This window comes from Vitis riparia, chromosome 1 (assembly GCF_004353265.1).
Source record: "Vitis riparia cultivar Riparia Gloire de Montpellier isolate 1030 chromosome 1, EGFV_Vit.rip_1.0, whole genome shotgun sequence".
NCBI classification, from domain to species: domain Eukaryota; kingdom Viridiplantae; phylum Streptophyta; class Magnoliopsida; order Vitales; family Vitaceae; genus Vitis; species Vitis riparia.
Window position 1 is genome coordinate 10,163,506 of NC_048431.1, and position 24,518 is coordinate 10,188,023.

The window sequence follows — 24,518 nt, forward strand, 5'->3', positions numbered from 1 at the left end:
TTTATCATATTGACCTTATGCTTTTCAAACTATTTCTAACGTTTCTTCCTGTCAAACATTGTATGTTGTACCAAATTATTCTTTTTTAAAAGTCTTTGGTTGTTCTAATTTTCCTTTCCTTAGGCCCTATAATCAACACAAGTTACAATTTCGGTTAGTTAAGTGTGTTTTCCTAGGTTGTAACTCCAAACATAAGGGTTATTTGTGTTTGGATATACTTTTTGGTAAAATTTACATTTCCAGACACGTTATTTTTTTACGAAGTTTTTCCATTTTCTGATGCTCCTATTGCTTTATCTGGTTCATCTCCACCTAATATTTTCCCCCCTACACATTCTTCTTTACTGTCTCTTCCTATTTCACCCACTGTTCTAGCTTCCATAACAATTCCCTGTCCTAATTCTATTGCTTTGCATCTATCTTTTGGTTCACCTTTTCTTCCAGATTTAACTCATCTAACTGAATTAGTTTCTCCATCTAGCTCAGAACCAACAAATCTATCTCCAATTTCTCATTCTATGTTTCACAATACTCATCCAATGGTCACCCGCTCTAAGAATGGTATTCCTAAACCTAAAGTTTTCCTAACTACTCATCTTTCTGTTTTTTCACCTTCCACTTATAAACAAGTTGTAACTAAGAATTGGGTTCAAGCTATGCAAGTTGAGTATGATGCTTTACAAAAACACAATACCTGGACATTGGTTCCACCCATTTCTAATCACAATATTATTAGATGTAAATAGGTTTATAAGCTTAAATATAAAGTTGATGGTAACATCGAGAAGTACAAAGCTCATCTTGTGGCCAAGGGTTTTCATCAAACTCAAGGAATTGACTATGTTGAGACATTTAGCCTCATTGTCAAGCCTCTTACTATTCAAATTATTCTAATCTTAGCATTGTCCAAGGGTTGGCTCATTCATCAGTTGGATGTGAATAATGCATTCCTTAATGGTGATCTTGATGAAGTTGTTTTTATGTCACAACCACAAGGATTTGAATGTTCTATCTATCCTCATTATGTTTGTCAATTAAACAAAGCTCTCTATGGCCTTAAATAGGGCCAAGAGCTTGGTTTACTATGTTAAGTAGATTTTTATTAGAGCAAGGCTTTCATAACTCTAAGTTAGATTCCTTTATGTTTCTTTATACTAGTGATTGTGCTATGATTGTGTTGCTCATATATGTTGATGACATTCTTGTTACTGACATACTAGTGATTCAACCTTGGTGCATAGCCTAATTAATGACTTGAATTCCAAATTTGCCTTAAAATATCTTGGTTGTGACATTCCACATCGGATAAGAGGGAAAGTTCTTGACATTATATAAGTATGGATTCTTCTTAACCCTATAGAGGTCCTTTTGAGCATAGAATAGATAATATTTACACAACTGGATGCGAGTCTTTATAGAATGATATTAGAGTTGATCATCGACTCTGATATGAGGGATTGTTTGGCCCCATGAGGGGTATTTGTTTGTTTGACTTAATAATCCCGTGAGACACAACAAGGATGCTATGTTTGCATGACAAGGTGTTTATAATGTTGCATATCGGATAGGGGGGAAGTTACTAAGGTTATATATGTATACACTTCTTTTAACTTTGTAAATGTGTTTTAAAATCATGAAAACTCATTTGGGCTTAGAGCTAACAATATTTATACGATTAGGTATAGGTCATTTTGTAATGACCTGCATCAAATTGAACATCTCATATAACTTATACCATTTCTTATCGTATGGATAACAAATTAAAACACAATAAGAGATTTTTGTATCAAACTTGGTTTTTGCAGCACTAGTATTGGTTGATAAACACACACAACCAAACACTCTCAAATGATTATAAGAGGAATGGATCCAAAAAGCAACTCATAAGGTGTTTTTCTTGAAAGGAGAGGGGTAGGAGTTCTATTATCATGTATTTGATAGTCAAAACATGCTCACTCCAAAAATGAATTGGGAGGTTAGCTTGAAAATGCAAGGCTCTAGCAATATTTAAACCATGTTTGCTCTCCACGACTCCATTTTGTTGAGGGTTGTTAGTGCAAGTTGTTTCATGGATAATTCCCTTATTTTGATAAAACTCTTTCATGTCAAATTCGAACTCATTATTGGAACGAATAATTTTAATTTTCCTACAAAATTGAGTTTCAACATAAGCATGAAATGTAAAGTAGGCTAGTTTTCAAGTACCCCTTGTATAATTATCCATAATAGTAAGAAACTCATGAGCCCTACTAGAAGAAGTTGCATAGTGTTTTCCCAAAATATCGCAATGAAGAAAACTAGGGTGTCCTAAATGTTGATGCCACAAGGTAGGATTTGAAGAAAATGTGACTTGAGAACATTTGTGTGTATTAGGGAATGGCTTCACAACAAATAAACCATCATCTAATCTACCCACTCTAATTGTCTTCTTCAAGGACCAAGCTTGTATAAGATAAGAATTAGCGTAAAAAACAACCACATAATTAACATCTCGGATAATTTTTGCAACAAATATCAAGTTGACATTAAAACTTGGCACACACAGCACATTTTTTTAAAACAATATTGGAAGTCAAATGAACGATTCCAATGTGAGTTATGGATGATTTTGAACCATTTGGTAGTTGAACATTTTTAGAGTAATGTGAGGTGATATGAGAAAGTAATGAAGGAGAAGACACTATGTGTTTAGTTTCACTTAAATCAATAATCCAAAAAATGGAGTGTGAAGAGGAGATGACATTTAAAGCAATACCTAAAATAGATTACTTTATGGAAAGGTGTTACAGACGAAGTTTGAACTTGGTTGTGAACCAATTAAGGTCAAAATTTGTTGGCATTGCTCTGGAGTGAAGGGAAAAGCTTGAGGGGTGGACATGGTAGTAGAAAAGGACTAGTTTTCTTAGTTTGGTCCCTTGTAGAGCTTGTGGCTTGGCGAAAAATAGGAATCCTAAATATTTCTTACCAATTAGTAAAAGTACATAGAGAAACTTTATTTGGGACGTTTCACTCTAACGAAAAAAAGATAGAAAAAATTTGGGGAGAGATGGAAAATAAGGAGGAAAAAATAGCAAATATAAGGTTTGTAGGTTTTTGTAAGCGATTTATTATTATTATTATTAAGTCATGTGGCAAATATCTAGCTACTTGGTAAATACAAATGCATGTGGAAGGTTTAATTGACAAGATGAAGAGTAAAATGGTAATCGAAAACACAAGCTAGTTAAAAGTGCATAAAACACGCAATATTTTGGAATTACATTACGAACTTTGAAATATGAAAAAATAGGTGTTAGAAATATTAGGCTAATCCAACCTATGGTAATCATCCTAGGGGGAGAGGGGGGTGAATAGGGTGATGGTCTCTTTTTGCAAATTTAAACAAATGAATGCAAGAGACAATTATATGCAAGTATATAATAAGCAATATATAGACAATTGCATATAAATTAAAGAATAGGGAAGAGAGAATGCAAACACAAGAGTTTATAGTGGTTTGGCGCAAATCGACCTACATCCACTCTCCTCTAACTTCAATCCCGAGCTTGAGGTTCCACTAATTCAAGGCTTCCAAACCAAGCCTTCAAGTAATACAATTGGATTATGGTTCCAATTCACCATCTTATACTTTTGGCTCCAAGTACCCTTTACACTTCTCAAGAGATATCCCACTCTTGAACAACCCCTCAAGTGATACCCCACACTTGAGAAACTTCCTCTCAAAGATTTACAAATAAAAGATCTAAAAAAAAATCCTAGCACAAGAACTTTAAGTTTAAATGATACAAGAAAACTAGGATTGAAAGGTGCACTAAGGATATGCAAGTTGTAGAACAATGGTACACTAAAAAACACTTTTCCAAGGCTCAAATATAATCAAGAAAGGTTTGGGAAGGTTAAACTATAGAAACAATGAAGATTGAAGCCTTTTTATAGAAGAAAAAAGCCAAACTAGTTGTTGGGGGTTCGACCGGTCGAGCTAGGGGTCGACCGGTTGACTAGTCGTTAGCATTTAATGCTTGGTAGGTGACCGTTGGGCCTCAATCGAACCTCAATCGGTTGAGGTTCAACCTTGATCGGTTGAACAACCCTTCTGGAAGAAAGAGAAAGTTTTTTGCACCCTCGACCGATTGAACTGGGGGTCTACCCGGGCCTCGACCGATTGAACTGTGGGTCGACCCGGACCTTGACCGGTTGAGCTGGGGGTTGACCCAGACCTCGACCGGTTGAGCTTGCGGTCGATTGGTTCCTCACCCGGTTTAACCAGTTGAGCCATTTTTTGGTTTAACAACCAACTTTTTCAACTTAAAACCTTTTAAAACAAGTTTGAAAGATATTTAACACAAGGTTTTAGTTGAAAACATGAAATCATCCAATTCTTAAGATATTTAAAACAATATTACTTTTGGATGATTTTGGTGCATAAATAAAGAATGAAATGCATGAAAGTCCTAGTGCATCAACAACCTTACAAAGAGATCTTATGAAGTTTGGGTCTTGAAAAACACTTCTCTTTGAGGTGGTCTTCTTCTTTATGATTTCTTCTTGGCTTGATTTGTCTTTGTGATTGCCACTTTGAAAATCGTCTTGCCTAATCACTCTTGAAATATAGTCATTAGTTCTAAACCTTGTTTTGTTATCATCAAAATCAACATTAACCAAACCTTGGTTTCACAATAGGTTATCATTTTTCTAATATTTTGGTACCATCATATGAAAACATATACATTTTTCCCAAATTCTATTCTTGTCCAAGATATCATCTTCTTGACATAGTCACAAAAGATCAAGAAAAACCCTTCAAAGAGTCTTCCACCAGGGTCAAAGGAAACCTGCCTTGATAGACATATGTGAAAAAAAGAAAGAAATTGTGAGCCTCGAAAGGATCGAGATCCTCACACATGCATGTAAAGTCCGTGAAGCAATATATCTATAAATATATATACACCAAGAAATCAAGAACAACTCAACTCAAACTTCACCCAAGAAATTTGCATATTGAACAAGCATATTGATCACCAGATGCAAATTGCATAAAAAAAATTACATCATTCAATTAAGGTGTAATGTTTTGTGGACATGAGTTGTATAATCTATCATAGGCATTCCTAAAGGGCTTAGATTGGGCATAACTGAAGGAGTCAAATTAGTCAACTTTCCTTAGACATTTTTCTAGGCAAATTAAGATTGTAAATGTGTTATACATTGAGTTCCTTTGTACTTTTTTAAAACAACAATTGTGTATACAGATTCCATATATACAAATTTTTCCTTTCTCGTCAACATGGTATCAAAACAGGTTTGTTTTTGCTCTTTGGTATCAATTTCTTGATTCTACCCAACCCCGACAACCTAACAACGACCCAAAAAAATGTCTAAATCAAACTCTTAGACAAAAATGTCTCCACTAACAACAACCTCTATTTTATCAGAACTCACCATGAAGATGGCTGAGGTGCTGAGCAAGGCCAAAGCAGCGGCAGATACTGTCTCTATCAGCATAAAACTCGATGGATCGAATTATGCACTATGGTCCCAAGTTGTGGAGATGTTTATCTCTGGGAGAGACAAATTAGGGTACATTAACGGTGATTTACCCCAACCTGATCTGACTAATCCATTATTCCGACGATGGAGAACCAAAAACGCAGTCGTTAAAGGCTGGCTCATTAACACCATGGATTCATCCCTTGGTAGCATGTTCATCCGATATCCCACTACGAAAGAGGTTTGGGACACCATTGCTATCACTTTCTTCGACGGGAGTGACATTGCTCAGGTGTACGAGCTTTGACGATGGGTGAGTAGGCTACGACAAAATGGTGGATTTTTGAAGAAATTTTATAACGAGGTGCAAGGCTTGTGAAAGGAAATAGATTTTTGGTGACCAAACCCCATAGAGTGCCCTAAGGATGTGCAACGGTACACCGCAATTCTCTAGGAAGAAAGGGTTTATGTGTTCCTCGATGGCCTTGATGATCGACTCGACCAAGTCAGGAGCACTGTGCTACAGATGCAACCATTTCCAACAATTGAGCAAGCTTGCGCGTGAGTCTGGCGGGAAATGGTGCGACAGACAGTGTTAGGGAATGGTTCTGATGAAGGGATGAGAATTGGGTTGGCTTTCAACGGGCTGAAAACTGGTCCCAACCCATTTGGCAAAGATGGAGTTCTAGTACTCAATAAATCTAATCCCACTGGTCTAAATTCAAAGCAACGGACAAAAGACTTAAAGTGCTCCCATTGTGGAAATTCGAAACACACACGGGACACTTGCTTTAAGCTCCATGGATACCCAGACTGGTGGCATGAGCTCCAAGCTAAAAAGAAACGTAATGGCACCAATATTGAGCCCGATACTGGTAAAACGATAATAGAAGCAGCAGAACCCCAATTGTCTCTAATTCCTACTGACTCTACTAGCAACACGCTAGGTATAACATCTCTTAGATTTATTAGAAGCAGTGAATGCAACTTGTGGATCTTGGATTCCGGAGCCATGGATCATATGACATTTGATGCACAGGACTTTTGTTAGCATACCGCTCCTAGGCGGACTAGCATTGTGAATGCTAATGACATTATTTCATTGGTACAAGGGGTTGGAACTGTGATGCAATCACCAGCCCTGTCACTCTCCAATACATTATTTGTGCCATCCATATCTCATAAACTGCTTTCTTTTAGTCAACTTACTAAGGACTTAAATTGTACAGCACTGATGTACCCTGATTTTTGCCTTATCCAAGATATTCTCACGAAGAAAATTATTGGATGTGGTACTAAGAAAGAGGGACTTTACTATATGGAGGACTTCAAAATGGGACAGACACATCATGTGGGACAATTGGGTAATTCCATAATAGAATAGATTTGGCTTTAGCATCGATGACTCGACCATCCGTCATTTGGATATTTGAAGCATTTACTACCTAGTTTATTTTCTTATTTCTCCATCTCAGATTTTCAATGTGAAACCTGTATTTTGGCCAAAAGTCACCGGACAATTTTTTCTTTACATAACAATAAGAGTGATGTACCTTTTAGCTTAATTCATTATGATGTGTGGGGGCCATCCCCAAAATCTACTCTATCGGGTTATCGTTGGTTTGTTTTATTTGTTGATGATTGTACTCGAATGATGTGACTCTACCTAATGAAAAATAAAGATGAGGTTTTTATTGTTTTCTGCTCTTTTCACACAATGATTCAAACCCAATTTTCTGCCAAACTCAGAGTCCTTCGCTTTGATAATGGTGGTGAATACATGAATCGACAATTCTTGGAGTACTTCGACCAGCATGGGTTGATACATCAAACCTCGTGTCCTTATACTCCATAGCAAAACAGTGTAGTAGAATGTAAGAATCGTCATATTCTTGAGACCACATGTGCCCTCTTATTAGGTGCACAGTTCTCACTGGCATGATGCGGTTACAACTACCGTGCATCTCAGCAATAGAATGTCATCTCGGATTCTGGGTTTCAAAACACCTCTATAGGCCTTAACCGTGAGTATATGAGTACTTTTGGCTACAACGCTTCCTTCCCGAACCTTTGGATGCATTGTCTATGTTCATCTTCACCGCAACCAACGCACTAAACTCGACCTTTGTGCTCGTCGTTGTCTCTTTCAGGCTATGCCACCAATTAGAAAGGTTACCAGTGCTATGATCCAACAAACATGTGGCTCTATGTTACTATGGATGTAACCTTCCTCGAGTTCGAGATGTTCTATCATCCATCCAATTCTTTTCTTCAAGGTAAGACACACGATGAAGAGTTGAATTGGTTCAATGACATCCCAGACATCCCATTGACTACAGAGCTACCAACTATCATGGGTATGGAATAGACTATAGAGCCATCGACTACCATGGGTATGGAACAAATTACAGAGCCACCAATGTTGACTACTGAGACACCGACTTCGATTGCTGAGACACCCCCTCATTCTACAGTACCTCATGACCCAACTTTTGAGAATATTCCTGAAGAGATTCCTGAGGTAAGTTCTCCTTTTGTCACAAAACATTTAACTGACCATGGTTATCAGTTACCTCCCAAGCACAATCGTGGCAAACCACCAAAATGCTACTCTCCAGATATTGAGATACACAAATCAAAGTACCCAATTGCCAATTACGTCTCAATAGAGAAGCTCTCAAAATCCTTAAAGAGTTTTTCTAATGCATTATCGACGCATCACATTCCTACATGAGTAGAGGAGGCTCTACAAGACCCTAAGTGGGTCCAAGTGATGAAGGAAGAGACGAAAGCATTGTTGAAAAAAAAAGACATGGATTCTTGTCTCTTTACCAGAAGGCCACAAGACAGTGAGGTGCAAATGGGTATTTTCCATCAAATACAAGGCGGATGGGTCGATTGAGCGCTACAAAGTGAGACTTGTAGCAAAAAGATATACGCAGACTTACGAAGTTGACTATGTGGAGACCTTCTCACTTGTAGCCAAGTTGAACACTGTAAGAGTCCTTTTATCCCTTGCAGCGAACCTTGATTGGCCGCTACTGCAATTTGATGTAAAGAATGCGTTCTTCCACGGTGACCTCGAGGAAGAAATTTATATGGATATTCCCCCTAGGTACATTGAAACGTTTGGTAAGACGGTGTGTAAATTGCAACGCACCCTGCACGGCTTGAAACAATCTCTACGAGCTTGGTTTGGACGCCTCAACCTAGCAATGAGAAAGTATGGGTTTCAACAGAGCAATTTTGATCACACACTATTTCTAAAGTGTCGACAAGGTAAGATAACAACACTAATAGTGTATGTAGATGATATGATCATCACAAGAAATGATACCGAGGAAGTTGTGAAACTTCAAAAACAATTGGCAGCAAAGTTTGAAATGAAGAGTTTGGGTGGGTTGAATACTTTCTAGGAATTGTGGTAGCTTAATCTAAACGAGGTATCTTTCTTTCCCAATGAAAGTATACTCTCGATCTATTATCAGAAGTTGGATTGCTAGACTATAAACCTGCAGATGTTCCAATACAACAAGATCACAGGCTTGGAGAATACCCTGACCAGTGTCCCGCTGATAAAGACAGATATCAGAGATTGGTTGGAAAACTAATTTATTTTTCACATACTTGACCTGATATTATCTATGCGGTCAGTGTAGTGAGTCAGCTCATGCATTGCCCTAGTGAAGATCATATGAATGCAATGACTCAAATTTTGAGATACCTTAAAGGAACCTCATGGAAGGGAATTATGTTCTCAAAGAATGAGCCTTTGGAAATTACGGGGTACACCTATGCTGATTGGGCAGGAAATATCTCCGACAGGAAATCCACATCAGGCTACTTCACATTTGTTGGAGGAAACTTGGTAACATGGAGAAGTAAAAAATAGAAAGTCGTAGCACTATCTAGTGCAGAGGCGAAGTTTCGAGGAATGGCTAAGGGGTTGTGTGAGTTACTCTGGTTGAGAAGATTGTTGACAGAAATTGGCTTTCCCTCCTAGTTGCGAGATGAACTTGTTTTGTGATGACAAGGCAGCCATTGATATTGCTCATAACCCAGTCCAACATGATCGAACTAAGCATGTGGAAGTAAACCGACATTTTATCAAGTAGAACTTAGAAGCTAAGATAATCCGATTCTCACTTGTCAAATCATAAGACCAACTAGCAGACATCCTCACTAAGGCTGTATGCAGTAAAGTCTTTCACAACTCACTTGACAAGTTGGGCATCAGCGACATCTATGCACCAACTTGAGGGGGAGTGTGGACATGAGTTGAATAATCCGTTACAAGCATAACTGAAGGGATCAGATTAGTCAACTTTCCTTAGACATTTTTCTAGGCAAATTAAGATCGTAAATGTGTTATATATTGATCTCCTTTGTACTTTTTTAAAACAACAATTGTGTATACAGATTCCATATATACAAAATTTTCCTTTCTCGTCAACATGTTCCACCATTTTGGTGACACGCCCCATCTTGAAAGCTCCTAGATAATATTTCAACCCTCCATAGAATAAAGCATAAGATCTGAAAATTTTAGTATTAATTTGAATTAGTAATAATGAGATCAAGGAGAAACACATGAATAAGCGTCTACTGGGCAAAATGCCAAATTTTTGCCTTACAAGTTCAAAGAAAAATGGAGGGCTACAGAGAAAGGAACGTGTGTAACCCTCCAACGCAAAAGAGTGATAAGGAATAAAACAGAAACCCACCAGATAGTGAAGGCAAGGGAGGAAAGCTGGCTTGATGCCTTGTAACTCTATCTTTTACCAAGTGACGTGGAACTTAATTTGAGGGCCACCGAAAAGACTTAGAACCACTGTGGATTGCAAAAAAATATCCACCTCGAACTTAGACTAGAGGTGCTTCAACTCTCTCTCTCAGTTACTCCACACACCTTGATAAAAATCCAGTAATTTAATTATGGCCAATTCCTTTGTAAAAAGCAATACCAATCACTCTATACCTTTACTCTTTGAAAGCAAATTCCATATATGTATGCTACGGTGGATGGATTAAGAGCAGAAGAGAGAAACTAGAGAGATGTGGAGTTCAGATCTTATGGCACTCATGTTGATAATAGAGTGCTTGGAGGTTGGCTTAAGCACATTAAGCAAAGCAGCCATGAGGAGAGGAATGAGTGACTTCGTCTTTGTGGTTTACTCTAACGCCCTTTCTGTTCCTATCCTTCTGTTTTGCTGTCTTCTGTTTCACAGGTTCCTTTTCTTCTTCTTCTTCTTCGTCTTCTTCTTCCTTATGTAGATTTCTCTTTTCCAACCAACACTTTCTCATGCATAAACAGAAGAAGACTCCCTCCTCCACTCACGCTTTCGATCCTTTGTAGAATCTTTATTTTGGGCTTCATCAGGTAATTTTAGCTTTCAAATTATCAACTGGGTCTTTTTTCTGAATTTATCATACAAACAATTAATTCGTGGTCTTTTTTAAGTTCTAATTAATTGTGTATATGTGCAAAGTTGTTCAACACAGATGTTTTTGTTTATTGGAATAAGATATAGCTCTCCTACTTTAGCCTCAGCCATGACTGATCTTGTCCCTGCTTTTACCTTCATACTCGCCATCATTTCCAGGTATGTGTTTGTATGTATATAAATAGTTCTGGACCAAATGGTAGAATTTGTCATATGGGTTTGCACCATAAATTTACATTTCTTACTTAAGACTGAGTGAAGATGCTCATCCTTCCACGAATTCTGAGTATAATTCAGAATTTTTAACTTCAAGCCAGTTAGATTACTGCACTTTCAGAAAATAAAAGGGGAAAAATATACTTGTGATCAACTCATCCTGCACCATAATTACCACTTTGATTGGATTTGTCCATCCTCTTTCATCAACAGCTACAGCAGTCACTTTCCTTGGGATTCACTCAATCTGAGTTACTTTCCTTTGGACGCATTCAACCGCGCCAGCTCATACTCCCATTACAGTGTCTAGCCAGGCCCACTTGAAAGGACTTTTGTTTGGAAAATGGCAACATATATATTTTCAACTTTCAAAGATGCTTACATTTTTTATTTTGAGCTAGACTTTTTCCTCCCTGTCTCAATTAACCCATCAACTTCATCTTGTAAGAAGATTTTAATTTCAGTTTTGTGACCATCATCATGATGTTAATCTAGTTGCATTAAAAAAAATAGAACATAGTAGAGAAAACCCAAGTCAGTCTCCCCAAATTTCTGAAAAATCTTAATGCGACTTAAAATTTTAAGTTGATATAGGTAATACTCCTTGTTCGCAAGTGCTGATAACTAATCTTGAATCAAATGGATGGTGATTATTAGGATGGAAAAGTTAGACTTGAAAGCTGGAAGCTGTCGTGCCAAATGTATTGGTACCATAGTATCAATCATAGGGGCGCTCATCGTGACTATATACAAAGGCCCCCAAATTGCTTTTGCATCATCCGCTTTTAAAATACTGGATGAGAATCTTAGGTCGCAGATATCAAACTGGGTCATTGGAGGGTTTCTCCTTGCAATTTCTGCCATCTCGATTGCACTCTTTTATGTTGTTCAGGTAAACCTTACCAAAGCATTCAAAACTCCTGTTATCTGAAAAACCTAACCCTTTTCTATTTACATTTTCAGACCTCCATCATTAGAGACTACCCTGCAGAGCTGATGTTAACATTCATTTGTCACATCTTTGTGACCATGCAATCTTCCATTGTCTCTCTGATTGCAGAAAGAGATCCAAGTGCTTGGAGATTAAAGCCTGATGTGGAGTTGATAGCTGTTGGATACTCAGTAAGCATATATATATATATATATATATATATATGAAGAAGCTTAATTAACTTGTCTGTGCCATCATAAATTTTCTTCACTTGGATCCATATGCGGTTGTTCTTTATTCCCCTTTATTTTTTCCAACATAGATATTCTCTTCCGCGGGATCTGTAAATTGTAGTAACTTGACATGTTGTTAATCCTTAGGCAGTACTGGTGCTTGCATTTCGTGGTACTGCTTACGCATGGGTTCTGCACAAAAAGGGGCCTGTCTTTGTAGCCATGTTTAAGCCAGTCGCGATCGTTATTGCAGTTGTCATGGGGGTTACTTTTCTCGGGGATGTTCTCCATCTTGGCAGGTACAATTCTTTATCTTCAATTCTAGGTGGGTGTGTATATAATGGAATTGGGGTTGATAAGCATGAAACCCTTCACTAAACACGTGGTCCGTCTTTGGAGAACCAGTGATTGAAGTATGAAGGTATCTGAACTGAAAAGGCCATGGTTTAATTAAAATGTACGCTTTGCAGTGTAATTGGAGCTGCCATAATAGCTTTTGGGTTTTATACTGTGATGTGGGGGAAAGCCAAAGAAGAGATTGAAGACATGACAACCAGTGGCATTGACTCATCCTCCCATAAAGATCCTCTTCTACAAAACAAGAGCACCCAAGTGTAGAGTTATTATTAGAAAGACAAATCGAAACCATCTTTGTATTGGTAAATTTTTATTTAAATTAGTTTTTGTTGGAAGGTGTCCACATTTTTAATTAGTGTTGTAGATAATATTGTACATAATACTTTTTAAGTTGATATATTATTGTAATATTAGATTTCCTTATAAAATAAGAAAAGTTGTTGCAAATATCTTATTAAACATTTAAGAAAGAAGTTATGAGATGAAGGTTTGTTTGTACATACTATTAGGTGGACAAATGTGTGAAGAACAATGAGAGACATCCCATAGAGTGAGGGGTTCATGGTTCAAGGTGTAGGGAAATATGAAATATTTTGGAAATCTAATAGTTAGTTGTAACTTGTTCAAAATGTAAAAAAAAAAAAAAAAAAGAAATTAGAGAGAAAAATAGAAGGAAAGAAAAAAAAAAAAATAGGTTTAAATTTAATAAATTATTTTTATACATTTCTTCAAACTCATCTTACTTATTTATTTATATTATAGCAAGATTAAATAATTATAAAATATATAAATTTCAAAGTAATTTTAATTATGTTTGATTTTTTTATTTTATATAGTGAAATCAAACATAAAAAAACCATTTTCTTTAATATTTTTTTTTCTTTCTCTAATAATACTTTCCGGAAACCAAATATAACCTAATTTTTATTTCACACATTTAATTATATTTTCACTTTCAAGCAACCAGGATGTATTGTGTGCAATACAACATCATTCCATTAGCACAATAAAATGTCAATTAGCATACCTCAACACAATAAAACAGTCTCAATCAAAATGTCACTAATAAGCAATAACAATATAAAAATTTTATATACAAATTTAATAATTATTTTTACAATTTAACTCAATCTTTCTAGTATATAATTTATACAAATTATATCCATTAACAATAATAAATGTTGAACAAAATATTTTGAGAAATAATTACAACATCAAAATACCCACAAACAATCACACTATATACAAACAATACTAAATCAACATGTAGAGTAGTTAAAATACCAAAGCAAAATTTATTACAATGAGAATATATATAAAACATACCACTCTTCCCGAAGAATTTAGAACAAATTGCTGAAAAGGGAATTTTTCTTTTTTTCTTTTTTATTAAAAAAAAAAAGGCAAATAAGAGATTATGTTCTAACTTAGAAATGTCTATTTGAAGAGTTGGATTGATAGTACTTTCTAAAAATGCTTCTAGTATACAAAATACTTTTGAAGAAATGATTTGATAAAATTTAGAAAATCCTTTTAAAAAATTAAAAAATCACTTATAATGTTTTTTGAAAAAACACTAAAGAGAAGATAATTTGAAAAATGTATATTTTTTTATAAAAAAGAAAAAAAGAAAAATTATTTTCACTGAATGAAAACATTGTTAAATGTATTTAAAATAGTTGGAAGATTAAAATAAAGACTAAAAAGGATATTAGTCATGTTATAGAAAGTATGACATCCTTCCTTCCCAAAAGATGGAGATGAGACTCTGTTGGTCATGATGAAGGGACATGAGTGATCAACTAAGACACTCGAGCTTGCCATTTTTATATTTTTATTTTATTATTCTTTTATTTTTATTTTTATTTTTTATCTTGCGGTACCTACCCACATTTGACCCCACTAATAAGATGTCATGTGTAAAGTGCATGTCATTAAAAAAACTTATCAAAACAGTAAAGGTAAGCAATTGGTGAGAAAGAATCACATGCATCTCATACATATCTATATATTATAATTTATTATTTAATGAAATACCTAACATTTATCTAGAATAAGAAAATCCTACCAACTACCCTTATACTCTCATTATTCAAATATACAAAAAGAGATACCAATTTAATATGAAAATTAAATAGCTTCTATTACCATATTGAAAAACCTGTGGGATGTATTTTGATAAATCGAATTTGAAGATTAAGTTTGAAATTTATTGAGGAAGGAAATAAAAAAAAAAAATTGTATTTCATAAAGAATATGAAGAATTTCAAATGATTATAAGTGCTAAAGATAATATTTGATATCTTTTTATTTAAATATAAATTTGTAGGTAGGAATGTCATGTTAAATAACATTTGAATATGTAATGATTTATAAAATTTAGATTTTAGAATTTTTTGTTATCAAATTGTTATCAATTTTTTTTTGTGTTCATAGATTAAATTTGAAGATTAAGTTTTATGTCTTGAATAAGGGAAACAAGAATTTTTGTTTCTTAAGAAGATATTATATAAAGGATTTCAAGTGATTACAAGTAATAAAGGTAACATTTGACTTTTTTTTATTTAAATATAAATTTTGTAGGTAGAAATGTCATGTTAAATAATATTTGAATATGTAATTATTTATAAGATTTAGATTTTAGAATTTTTTTTATGAGTTATTATTAATCAAATTGAGATAATTTAGTCATTTGTTATGACATTGGTATCAATATTTGTATATCATTTTTTTTTTGTGTTCATAGATCAAATTTGAACATGAAGTTTTATACGTCTTGAAGAAGGAGAACAAGAATTTTGGTTTCTTAAGAAGATATTATATAAATGATTTCAAGTGATTAAAAGTGTTAAAGGTAATATTTTATTTTATTTTATTTAAATATAAATTTTTTAGGTAGAAATGTCATGTTAAATAGCATTTGAATATGTAATGATTTATGTATAAGATTTGGATTTTAGAATTTTTTTTTATGGCTTGTTATTAATGAAATTTAGATAATTTAGTCATTTGTTATCAAATAGTTTTCAACATGTGAAAGAGGGTATGCAAAATGTGAGAAAGTGTACAAATAATGTAAATAGCGGTAAATGTGAAATGGTATATGAATAATATGAGAGGAGGTACAAATAATATAAGAGGATATACGAACAATATAAGGGGGAGTACGAAGAATATGAGAGGAAGTACCAACAATGTGAGAGAGGGTACGAATAACATGAGAAATGATATAAACAATGTGAGAGGAAGTATGAATAATGTGAGAGATGGTACGAATAATGTGAGAGATATGATACAAACAATGTGAGGTGAGATACAAATAATGCGAGAGAAGATATGAACAATGTGAGATAAGGTATTGACAATATGAGAAAATGAATGAAAAATGTGAGAAGTGGTACAGAAAATATGAGAAATGGTGCGAACAATGTGAGAAAATGGTATGAATAATGTGAGAAATGGTATAAAAAAGTGAGAGATGGTATAAACAAATTTGAGATGGGGTACAACCAATGTTAGAGATGGTACAAATAATGTGAGAAAGTGTATGAATAATGTGAGAGAGGGTATGAATAATGTGAAAGAGAGTACCAACAATGTGAGAGATTATATAAATAATTACCTTAGGTTGGGATGGTTAGAATCCTAATACATGTAATACAAGATTTGTAGCAATGAAAAATATGAGATGAGATACTAATAATGTGAGAAATGGTACGAATAATGTGAGACAGGACATGAACAATATGAGAAGGGGTATAAACAATGTGAGATGAGGTACAAACAGTGTGAGAAATGGTATGAGCAATGTGAGAAGTGGTATGAACAATATGAAAAAGTATACGAACAATGTGAAAGATGGTACGAACAATGTGAGAGAGGGTACAAAAAAAGTGAGAGACAATATGAAAAATGTGAGACAAGGTATGAACAATATGAAAAATGGTACGAATAATATGAAAGATGGTACGAACAATGTGAAAGAATGCATAGATAATGTGAAAAAGGGTGCGAACAATGTAAAAAGGAGTACAAACAATGTGATAGAGGGTATGAACAACGTAAGAGGGAGTGCAAAGAATGTGATGGGGACTATGAGGAATGTGAGAGATGGTACAAACAATGTGAGAGAATGTACGGATGATGTGAGAAATGACATGAGTAATGTGATATAGGGTATGGAAAATGTGAGAAATGACATGGAGGGTACGAACAATGTGAGAGATGGTACAAATAATGTGAAAAAATGTACAAAAAAATATAAGAAATGGTATGAACAATGTGAGAAATGATACAAACAATGTGAGAAGATGTACAAATAATGTGAAAGAGGGTATGAATAATTACCTTAGGTTGATATGGCTAGAATCCTAACATATGCAATACAAGATTTATAGTAAATTGTAGTGTACTTACATTCTCACACCAAACCATAGGTATTTTAGTTTTAGCTACCTTTAACTTCTCAAGCAAAGAAGTTAATCGAGTTAATTCTAACACAATGTTAGTAAAACTTTTATATTCAAGCTCTGTAGATGAATAAGAAATATCATGCTACTTTTTTTACATGACACCAAGTTTTACCAAGAAACACACAATAACTTGATATAGTTAGACTTCTTGTCATTTGGATTTGTGGCTCAATCAACATCATAAAATCTTTCTAAGCCAAGCTGATCTTTTAAGGTATAGGCCATAATCCAAAGTTCCACCCAAGCATCTTAGTATCCTCTTAATTGACTTCCATTGAGATTCAAGTGAATTTTGCATGAACTGACACACCCTATTGACACAATAAGAGATTTTTGGTCTAGTAATGGTTACATATTGCAAGGCTCTAACTATACTTTGATATAATTGCCAATTCTTCATAAGATCACTTCCATAAGCAAATAATTTGAGGTCAGTTATCATTGGTGTACTATCCCAGGTTCAAGTTAGGTGAATGAATTTTTTCCTTAAGTCTCTAGATCTAAGCAATAGAAGCAAAAAAGACACTTTTTAACACAAAAGGATCTAAATCAATGCTTTAGAAAACATTGCTTTTGATTTGGATGTTCCCAAATCAATTCCTTATGGTGAAGGTTAAGCTTGAAGTCTCTAATAGTCTTATACACCTAAGATCTTTTGTTTGATAACTCTCCATTTTCCTTAGCACAAATAGTGGCGGGTTTAAGATGGTGGAAGTTAGGATTCTCTCTTTGAATGGTGGAAGACTAAAAAAAAAAAAAAAATAGAAACCCTAACCCCTAAAAGGGGTATTTATATGGTTTCCTATTGGGTTTAAGTAACTTGAATCCAATAATGGCTTGAATCACTTAATCTATCCCAAAAAAAGGTCCTAATTAATTTATTAACTCAATAGGATCAGATCATCCAATAAATCAATTAACCCAATCTAGAAATATTGTTAACTAACCCTGTGCAACCTTGAAAATTACCAAAATGCCCTTATGCACATAAGTGAACCAAGAATCGATCCAATGCTTTAAAATAATCCTAACAAGGTATATGAGGTCAAATGAGGACCACTAGGACCCATAAGACAATATTAACTCTCTTAGAATCCAATTATGAAGTTGATTCAATATCCCACTATAAAGAATCAACTACATTCCAGTACTCTATGTAAATGATAATGGACACTAAGTTCTCAGGTCTATGACCTCCAATCAGTTGCTTACAATTTCCCCATGAATTGGTGTCCATAGCCTAATGAGGTGACAACTATCAACCTTTCAAGACTACTTCTACTACCCTTAAGTTATAAATCATCCTATTGTGTGATCAATTGATAGGTCTTAACTCACAAAGAACTTACGTCAAATTCCACTTAAGAAACTATAATTATTATAGTTTACATTAACACGCCTCCTTAGGATCACCCAAAAAGACACTTTATCTCAATCCTATGTGATATCATAGTGCCTTTAGAATACCTATTGCATATATACATATATAATCACTTTAAGATCTCATCCATTGGTCAAAGCCACTGTAATTTTAGCATAATGTCCCAGACTTAGTCTTTTCCTAAGATTGTGAGGGACTTAGACAAACCAAACTCTTGATCTTGCTAAGTCAGCCTTACTCCTGATGCTTAGCTTCCTAAGCTAAGATGCTCACGACTTGGAAACTTTAGAAGATGTAGTAGGTAACTTTTAAAGAATGGAAGCTTTTATTGCTCAAATGAGGCTTTACAAGTGCTTTGGAGCTCACTTGCTTGGCTGGTTAGGTTCTTAGGTGGTGCCTTGGCCAAATGAGACCTTAACCTATTTATAGGCACCTTAGGAAGTCTCTAGAACCTTGAAGGGTTCCTTACAAATTAAGAATAATCTAGAAGCTCTTACACTAGTCTATGTACAAGGGTATGTACAAGATGACTTTCAAAGATTTTAGAACATCCCACACTATTCCAATGCTCTCTTAGCCAAGTGTAAAGATGCATGGACATCTCTAGCCCTTTCTAGAAGTTTCCATACTCTTCCACTTTATAGCTAAGTGTAGATGTCTCTAGGGGTTTCTAGAAGCTTCTCACCTCCTATATAAGCCCGTAGGGAGGGTCATTTGAAGCATCTCGTGACAATAAGCTCAATATTTTATTTTTTTTAAAGTTGAGAGACAACACAATGAAACAACTTGATGAAGTCATGACTACTTGATAGTCTTATATCATAACTTATCGTAGACCTTATCCAATGTGAACTATACACATTAGTGCAACTCATCTTGGAAGCCTATCCCAATGGCCAGGAGTAGTCATCCCTCAAATTATGAAGTAGTGAATTACAACCTTTAATGGGTTGCTTAAGCCCATGAACTAACTATGGACAATTCATTAACTTATAAAGAACTTGTGAATTAGATCTTCCATACAACTACTAATGCACCTAAATCACATATAATGTAAGAGGTGTAGACCAGAATGCTCATAAGGTACAATGTATGGAATGAAGATAGATGAAAGTGAAATTGAAACTTTATAAAAAAAAATAAAAATAAATTTCACATTCATTATATCATGTCATGCTTTTAAGGGTTTTATTCTTAAAAAAAGAAAAAAAAGAAAAAAAAGAAAAAAGAATATGCAATTGTATAATATATTTAATACTAATGCCAAATGGGTATAAAAAGACGCTTCTAACACTAATAATTTTATTATAAATTTCATGTACGATACAAATGCATCACATTTATTGTATAATTATATCAACATTAGGATGCACTACAACATGACTTAATTAGGAATATGATCAAACCCAAAATTTCAAGATTGAATTAAAACAAAGTTACAACATAAAGATGATGCTGGAACAATATTGAAATATAAGACCTAGACTCACATCAGTAAATGTAAAAAATAAATAGACTCATTAAATTGTCAAAACAAAGTTAGGGATCTTCTGCAAGTTTTTTTTTCAAGTCTATCGTTCTTATTCCTAATGGGACAAGTTTAGGATGAAAATTAATGAGTTAATAATAGGTTTAGAATTTTTTGAAACCGGGGATGGTTTGATTATTGTATTGTCAAGCCTTGCTCTATCTTGCTCGGGCCCACTTTACCCTAACCCAATTATATATAAATTAAATTAAATTAAAATTTAAAATTAAATTTTCAGTATTTTTCCATTTTTAACATATAAAATAATTGAAACACTACTTTTTAAAAAAATCATAAAATTTTTAAATATTTTATTTATTTATAAAATATTTATTTTTAATGTAAAATTTTTTTAAAAAAAAAATTCGCGTGCTTGCCTCATTGTGTTTAAAATTTTTATTGAGTCGAGAATGATAATAGGTTTACATAAAAGGGATGGGGTGAAAATTCGAAGAGTTTCATACAAACGGAGCATGGTGAATGCGGCATATTGCCATCCTTAGTTGAATAATGTTGAATGGGTCTGACCCGAGTAACAGCTCGACCCGCTGGCTGCTTGGGGGCGTCCCAGCCACGTGTCCTTCTAATGGAATGGCCCCTTCACAAAAGCTATTTTCCGAGAAGGTCGAGACTCCTAACGGGTCCATGCTAAAATGTATTCCTATAATTAATAATTGCCTGAGAAATGGTGACAAAAGCTTTCCATTTAATTATTAATTTTGTGAGACTTTTAATGATAAGTGCCAAATAATCATTAATTTTAATGAAAAAAAAAAAAGAGAAGATAGTACGAGATAGTGGAAGTAGGGGCAACTCTCTACAAACAAAATAATGAATTCTACGTAGAACAGAAATCCCAATCCATAATGGTAGCAGCCACACAAGGATGGCATTTTCTTTGGTGTCTTTGGTGCCATCTAACATGATCTTGACCCCGAGGTGACATAGGACCGTGAGGGGGAGCACCCCCAGAATCAATCTGCCTTGGAACAAAATATCTTTTATATCCAACTGCTTCAGTATTAATTCTCTTAAAAGTTAAAACTAGTTCCATTGCATCACTGGGGGACAATCAAATCGTTGATCTTACTTTGATTAAAATTTAGTTACGGGCTTACAACCAATTACCCCTCTCCCATCTCTCCCATCTCCCCCATCTTTCAATTGTTTTGGTGTATGCCATAAGAGAGAAAGATGTGGAGTTCAGAACTCACGGCAGTGATATTGTTGACGATAGAGTGCTTGGATGTGGGTTTAATCACGTTGAGCAAAGCAGCCATGAGGAGAGGAATGAGTGACTACGTTTTTGTTGTCTACTCAAATGCCCTTGCCGTTCCAGTGCTCTTTCTCTGTAGCCTCCTCTTTCACAGGTTCATGTCTACTTCTTCTTCTTCTTGATTACCGTTTCTTTTTAATTATGGCTTTCTCATGGTGATGGATAACAGGAGAAGGTCTCCTCCTCCACTCACACCTTCCATCCTGTGTAGAATCTTTCTTCTCGGCCTGGTCAGGTAATTTGAGTTGCAAATTGTTAGTGGGTGGGGCCTCTTTTCATTTTCAAAGTTAAAATTAATGGTAAATATGTGTGTAAAGCTGTTCATTACAGATGCTCAAGTTTATAGGGATAGGGTATAGCTCTCCAACTCTTGCCTCCGCCATGACTAATCTCATCCCTGCTTTTACCTACGTACTTGCCATCGTCACCAGGTATTCATATTTGCACACCCTCTCCTCTTTTTCAGCTCTGATTAATCTCTTTACAACAACTATACATCTGCCAATTTCAATTCATGCAATGTCCAAGTCCTGGATCAAATGGTAGAATTTGAATTATAATTTGATGTGCTTGTATGATTTATATGATTTGAATCATATATGTATTAGTATTTTTAATATTACTTATTTATTATTATTAAACTATTATCAACAGTTGCATTGATATTATCATTTTTAATAATAATATTGCAATATAATTATTATCATTCTTTTTATCACTTATTATTATTATTATCATTGAAAATATTTATTTATTGCTAGAGAATATTTATATTAATATATTAATATTAACATTATAAATAATAACAAAAATAATAAAATATAAAAAAGAAAGGAGAAAAAAATATTACAAAAAGTTAGGTGAAATGGTAGAAAAAGACAAATAATAATATTAATAATAATTTTAATATATATATATATATATATATATATATATATATATATATATATATATTTACAATCAAATGTGGTCAAATATCCTTAGAGATAATTTAAATAGAACCCATGCCTTATGTGAAATGTGAACCTTTCAAATCCTTTATGTCAGACCCCAATGCCTTAATTAATTAAATTAATTTAATGAAACAAAGTTAAAATTGGGATCTTAATAAGTAAATTAAAATTTTAAATTAAAAAAATAAAATTTATCTATTTTTTTATTCTTTTTAAAACTTAAAATAGTTATTTTTAATCTTTTAATTTTTAATATTTTTTAATTGATCAATTTAGACTCAAATTCTTAAAAGCCCAAAGCATATAAAATTATACATGGATGAAGGGATAGTTATATTCATTAGAATTGCTTTTTCTTGGAATAGAAAAGATATCAAATGATACAAAATTAATTTCATGGAATAACTATGATCCATCCCTTCATCCATTTGGCATTACCAAATCACTTTCTCTAGCTACTTTCTACTGTCTATGCCATAAGCAGATGGTATAGCAGCAATTCAGCACTAAAATTATGTATGTGTAAATGAAGTAAATGAATGATGATTAGGATGGAAAAGCTAGACTTGAAAGTCAAAAGCAGTCGTGCCAAATGTCTTGGAACCCTAGTATCAGTAGCAGGGGCACTCCTTATAACTATATACAAAGGCCCCGGAATTGAATTTGCTTCAGCTACTCCTTCCATGCTTAACCACAATCTTCTGCTGCCCCGATCAAACTGGATCATTGGAGGCTTTCTCACTGCAGCTGCTGCCTTCATGGTCGCAGTGTTGCTTGTTTTCCAGGTACACTCTTTCTTTAAAAAAATGAAAGCATTAAAACTTCCTCTTAAAGCAATTCTACTCCTCATCTGTCAGAATATATGTTTTTCTTTGTTACATCTTCAGACCTCTATCATTAGAGACTACCCTGCAGAGCTGATCGTAACCCTCATTTCTCACATATTTGCAACCATGCAATCTTCTCTAGTCTCTCTGATCGCAGAAAGAGATCCAAGTGCTTGGAGGCTAAGACTTGATATGGAGTTGATAGCAGTTGGATACTCGGTAAGCAGATAGAACAAGCTGCTTGTTTTCAAATACCATTATAAAGTTGTCCTTATTCTTTATAATTTTCTTCTCTGGGATGTGTAGTTTGGTTTGCTCTTTTATGTATAAAATTGTAGTAACCTGGCATGTTGCTTATCCCCTAGGGAATTTTTGTGGTTGCATTGCGAGGTGCTGTTTATGCATGGGTTCTGCACCAAAAGGGGCCTGTCTTTGTAGCCATGTTTAAGCCAGCTGGGATCGTTATTGCAGTTATCATGGGGGTTACTTTTCTCGGGGATAAGCTCCATCTTGGCAGGTATGATTCTAAGTTTTGAACTCTCTGACATTATGATATTTAGGGCGATGATCATGAAACCTTTTTTTCTAGACATGTAATGGGTGTTTGGAGGCAAACCCATATGTCCTTGGTTGAAATATCAGTGGCAGGATGAAAGACACAATAATAATCAATTTACTCCTAATGATTTGTCCATTTTAATTCTTCTTGAAGAGTATAAATGAGGGAAGTAAAATCTAATGGCCCAATTGAAATTATTTGCAGTGTGATTGGAGCTGCTATAATAGCTCTTGGGTTTTATAATGTGGTTTGGGGGAAAGCCAAAGAAGAGAAGGTGGCTGAAGACATTGCAGCTTGTGGCGTTAACACATCCTCCCACAGAGTTCCCCTTCTCCAAAACAAAAGCACTGAAGTGTAGAGTTTTTGTAGGAAACAAAAATTGAAAACATGCCAAAATTGAAATAATAAATGAGGGGTAGACTTGCTACCCAGCTGCCATAATCAAATATATGATAGATTTCTGGCCAAATTGATCTGTGCTGTTGTTGAATTTCTTTTAAATGTTAGCGGAGATCCCCTGTTTGAAAGCAGCTGCTGTGCAGAAGATCAACATCTAATCACTGGTGCAAAGTAGAGTTTTTCCGCTCTCCTTTTTTAAGCAGTGTGAGTGAATGAATTGAAGGAAGGATCCCTGTGAATCCATTGTTTATTCCCACACAGATAGGCACAAATTTATCACCACATGGAAATCTATTGTTGTGTTGTGTTATGGTGCAGCCATAAATATCAAGCTCTTAGGTTTCATACCGCCCACATGTGGGTATGGGAAACCCAACAAAGGTTGAACGATTGAATAGCTTCTGTTTAGAAAATTTAAAACATGGTAAATCAGGAAAGCCAGGTTCACCAGCCAA

General features: G+C 34.5%; 2 protein-coding genes across 3 annotated transcripts; both read left to right on the forward strand.

Annotated features, from left to right (window-relative positions):
- Nucleotides 1–10,347: 10,347 nt before the first annotated feature.
- On the forward strand, nt 10,348–13,117 carry LOC117926118 (WAT1-related protein At5g40240-like). Of its 2 annotated transcripts, XM_034845198.1 has the most exons (7): nt 10,348–10,715; nt 10,802–10,867; nt 10,977–11,090; nt 11,805–12,039; nt 12,111–12,269; nt 12,459–12,610; nt 12,782–13,117. In XM_034845198.1, the coding sequence occupies exons 1-7, from the start codon at nt 10,543–10,545 to the stop codon at nt 12,927–12,929; spliced, it is 1,047 nt and encodes a 348-aa protein (XP_034701089.1). In that variant the 5' UTR covers nt 10,348–10,542; the 3' UTR covers nt 12,930–13,117. The 2 variants fall into 2 exon arrangements, with proteins under 2 accessions (XP_034701089.1, XP_034701094.1); XM_034845203.1 differs by lacking the exon at nt 10,348–10,715 and having other exon boundaries at nt 10,990–11,090.
- Nucleotides 13,118–21,126: 8,009 nt separating this feature from the next.
- Nucleotides 21,127–24,518, forward strand: LOC117920089 (WAT1-related protein At5g40240-like). The gene is made up of 7 exons (XM_034837448.1): nt 21,127–21,419; nt 21,495–21,560; nt 21,643–21,756; nt 22,829–23,063; nt 23,166–23,324; nt 23,471–23,622; nt 23,869–24,518. The coding sequence occupies exons 1-7, from the start codon at nt 21,244–21,246 to the stop codon at nt 24,020–24,022; spliced, it is 1,056 nt and encodes a 351-aa protein (XP_034693339.1). The 5' UTR covers nt 21,127–21,243; the 3' UTR covers nt 24,023–24,518.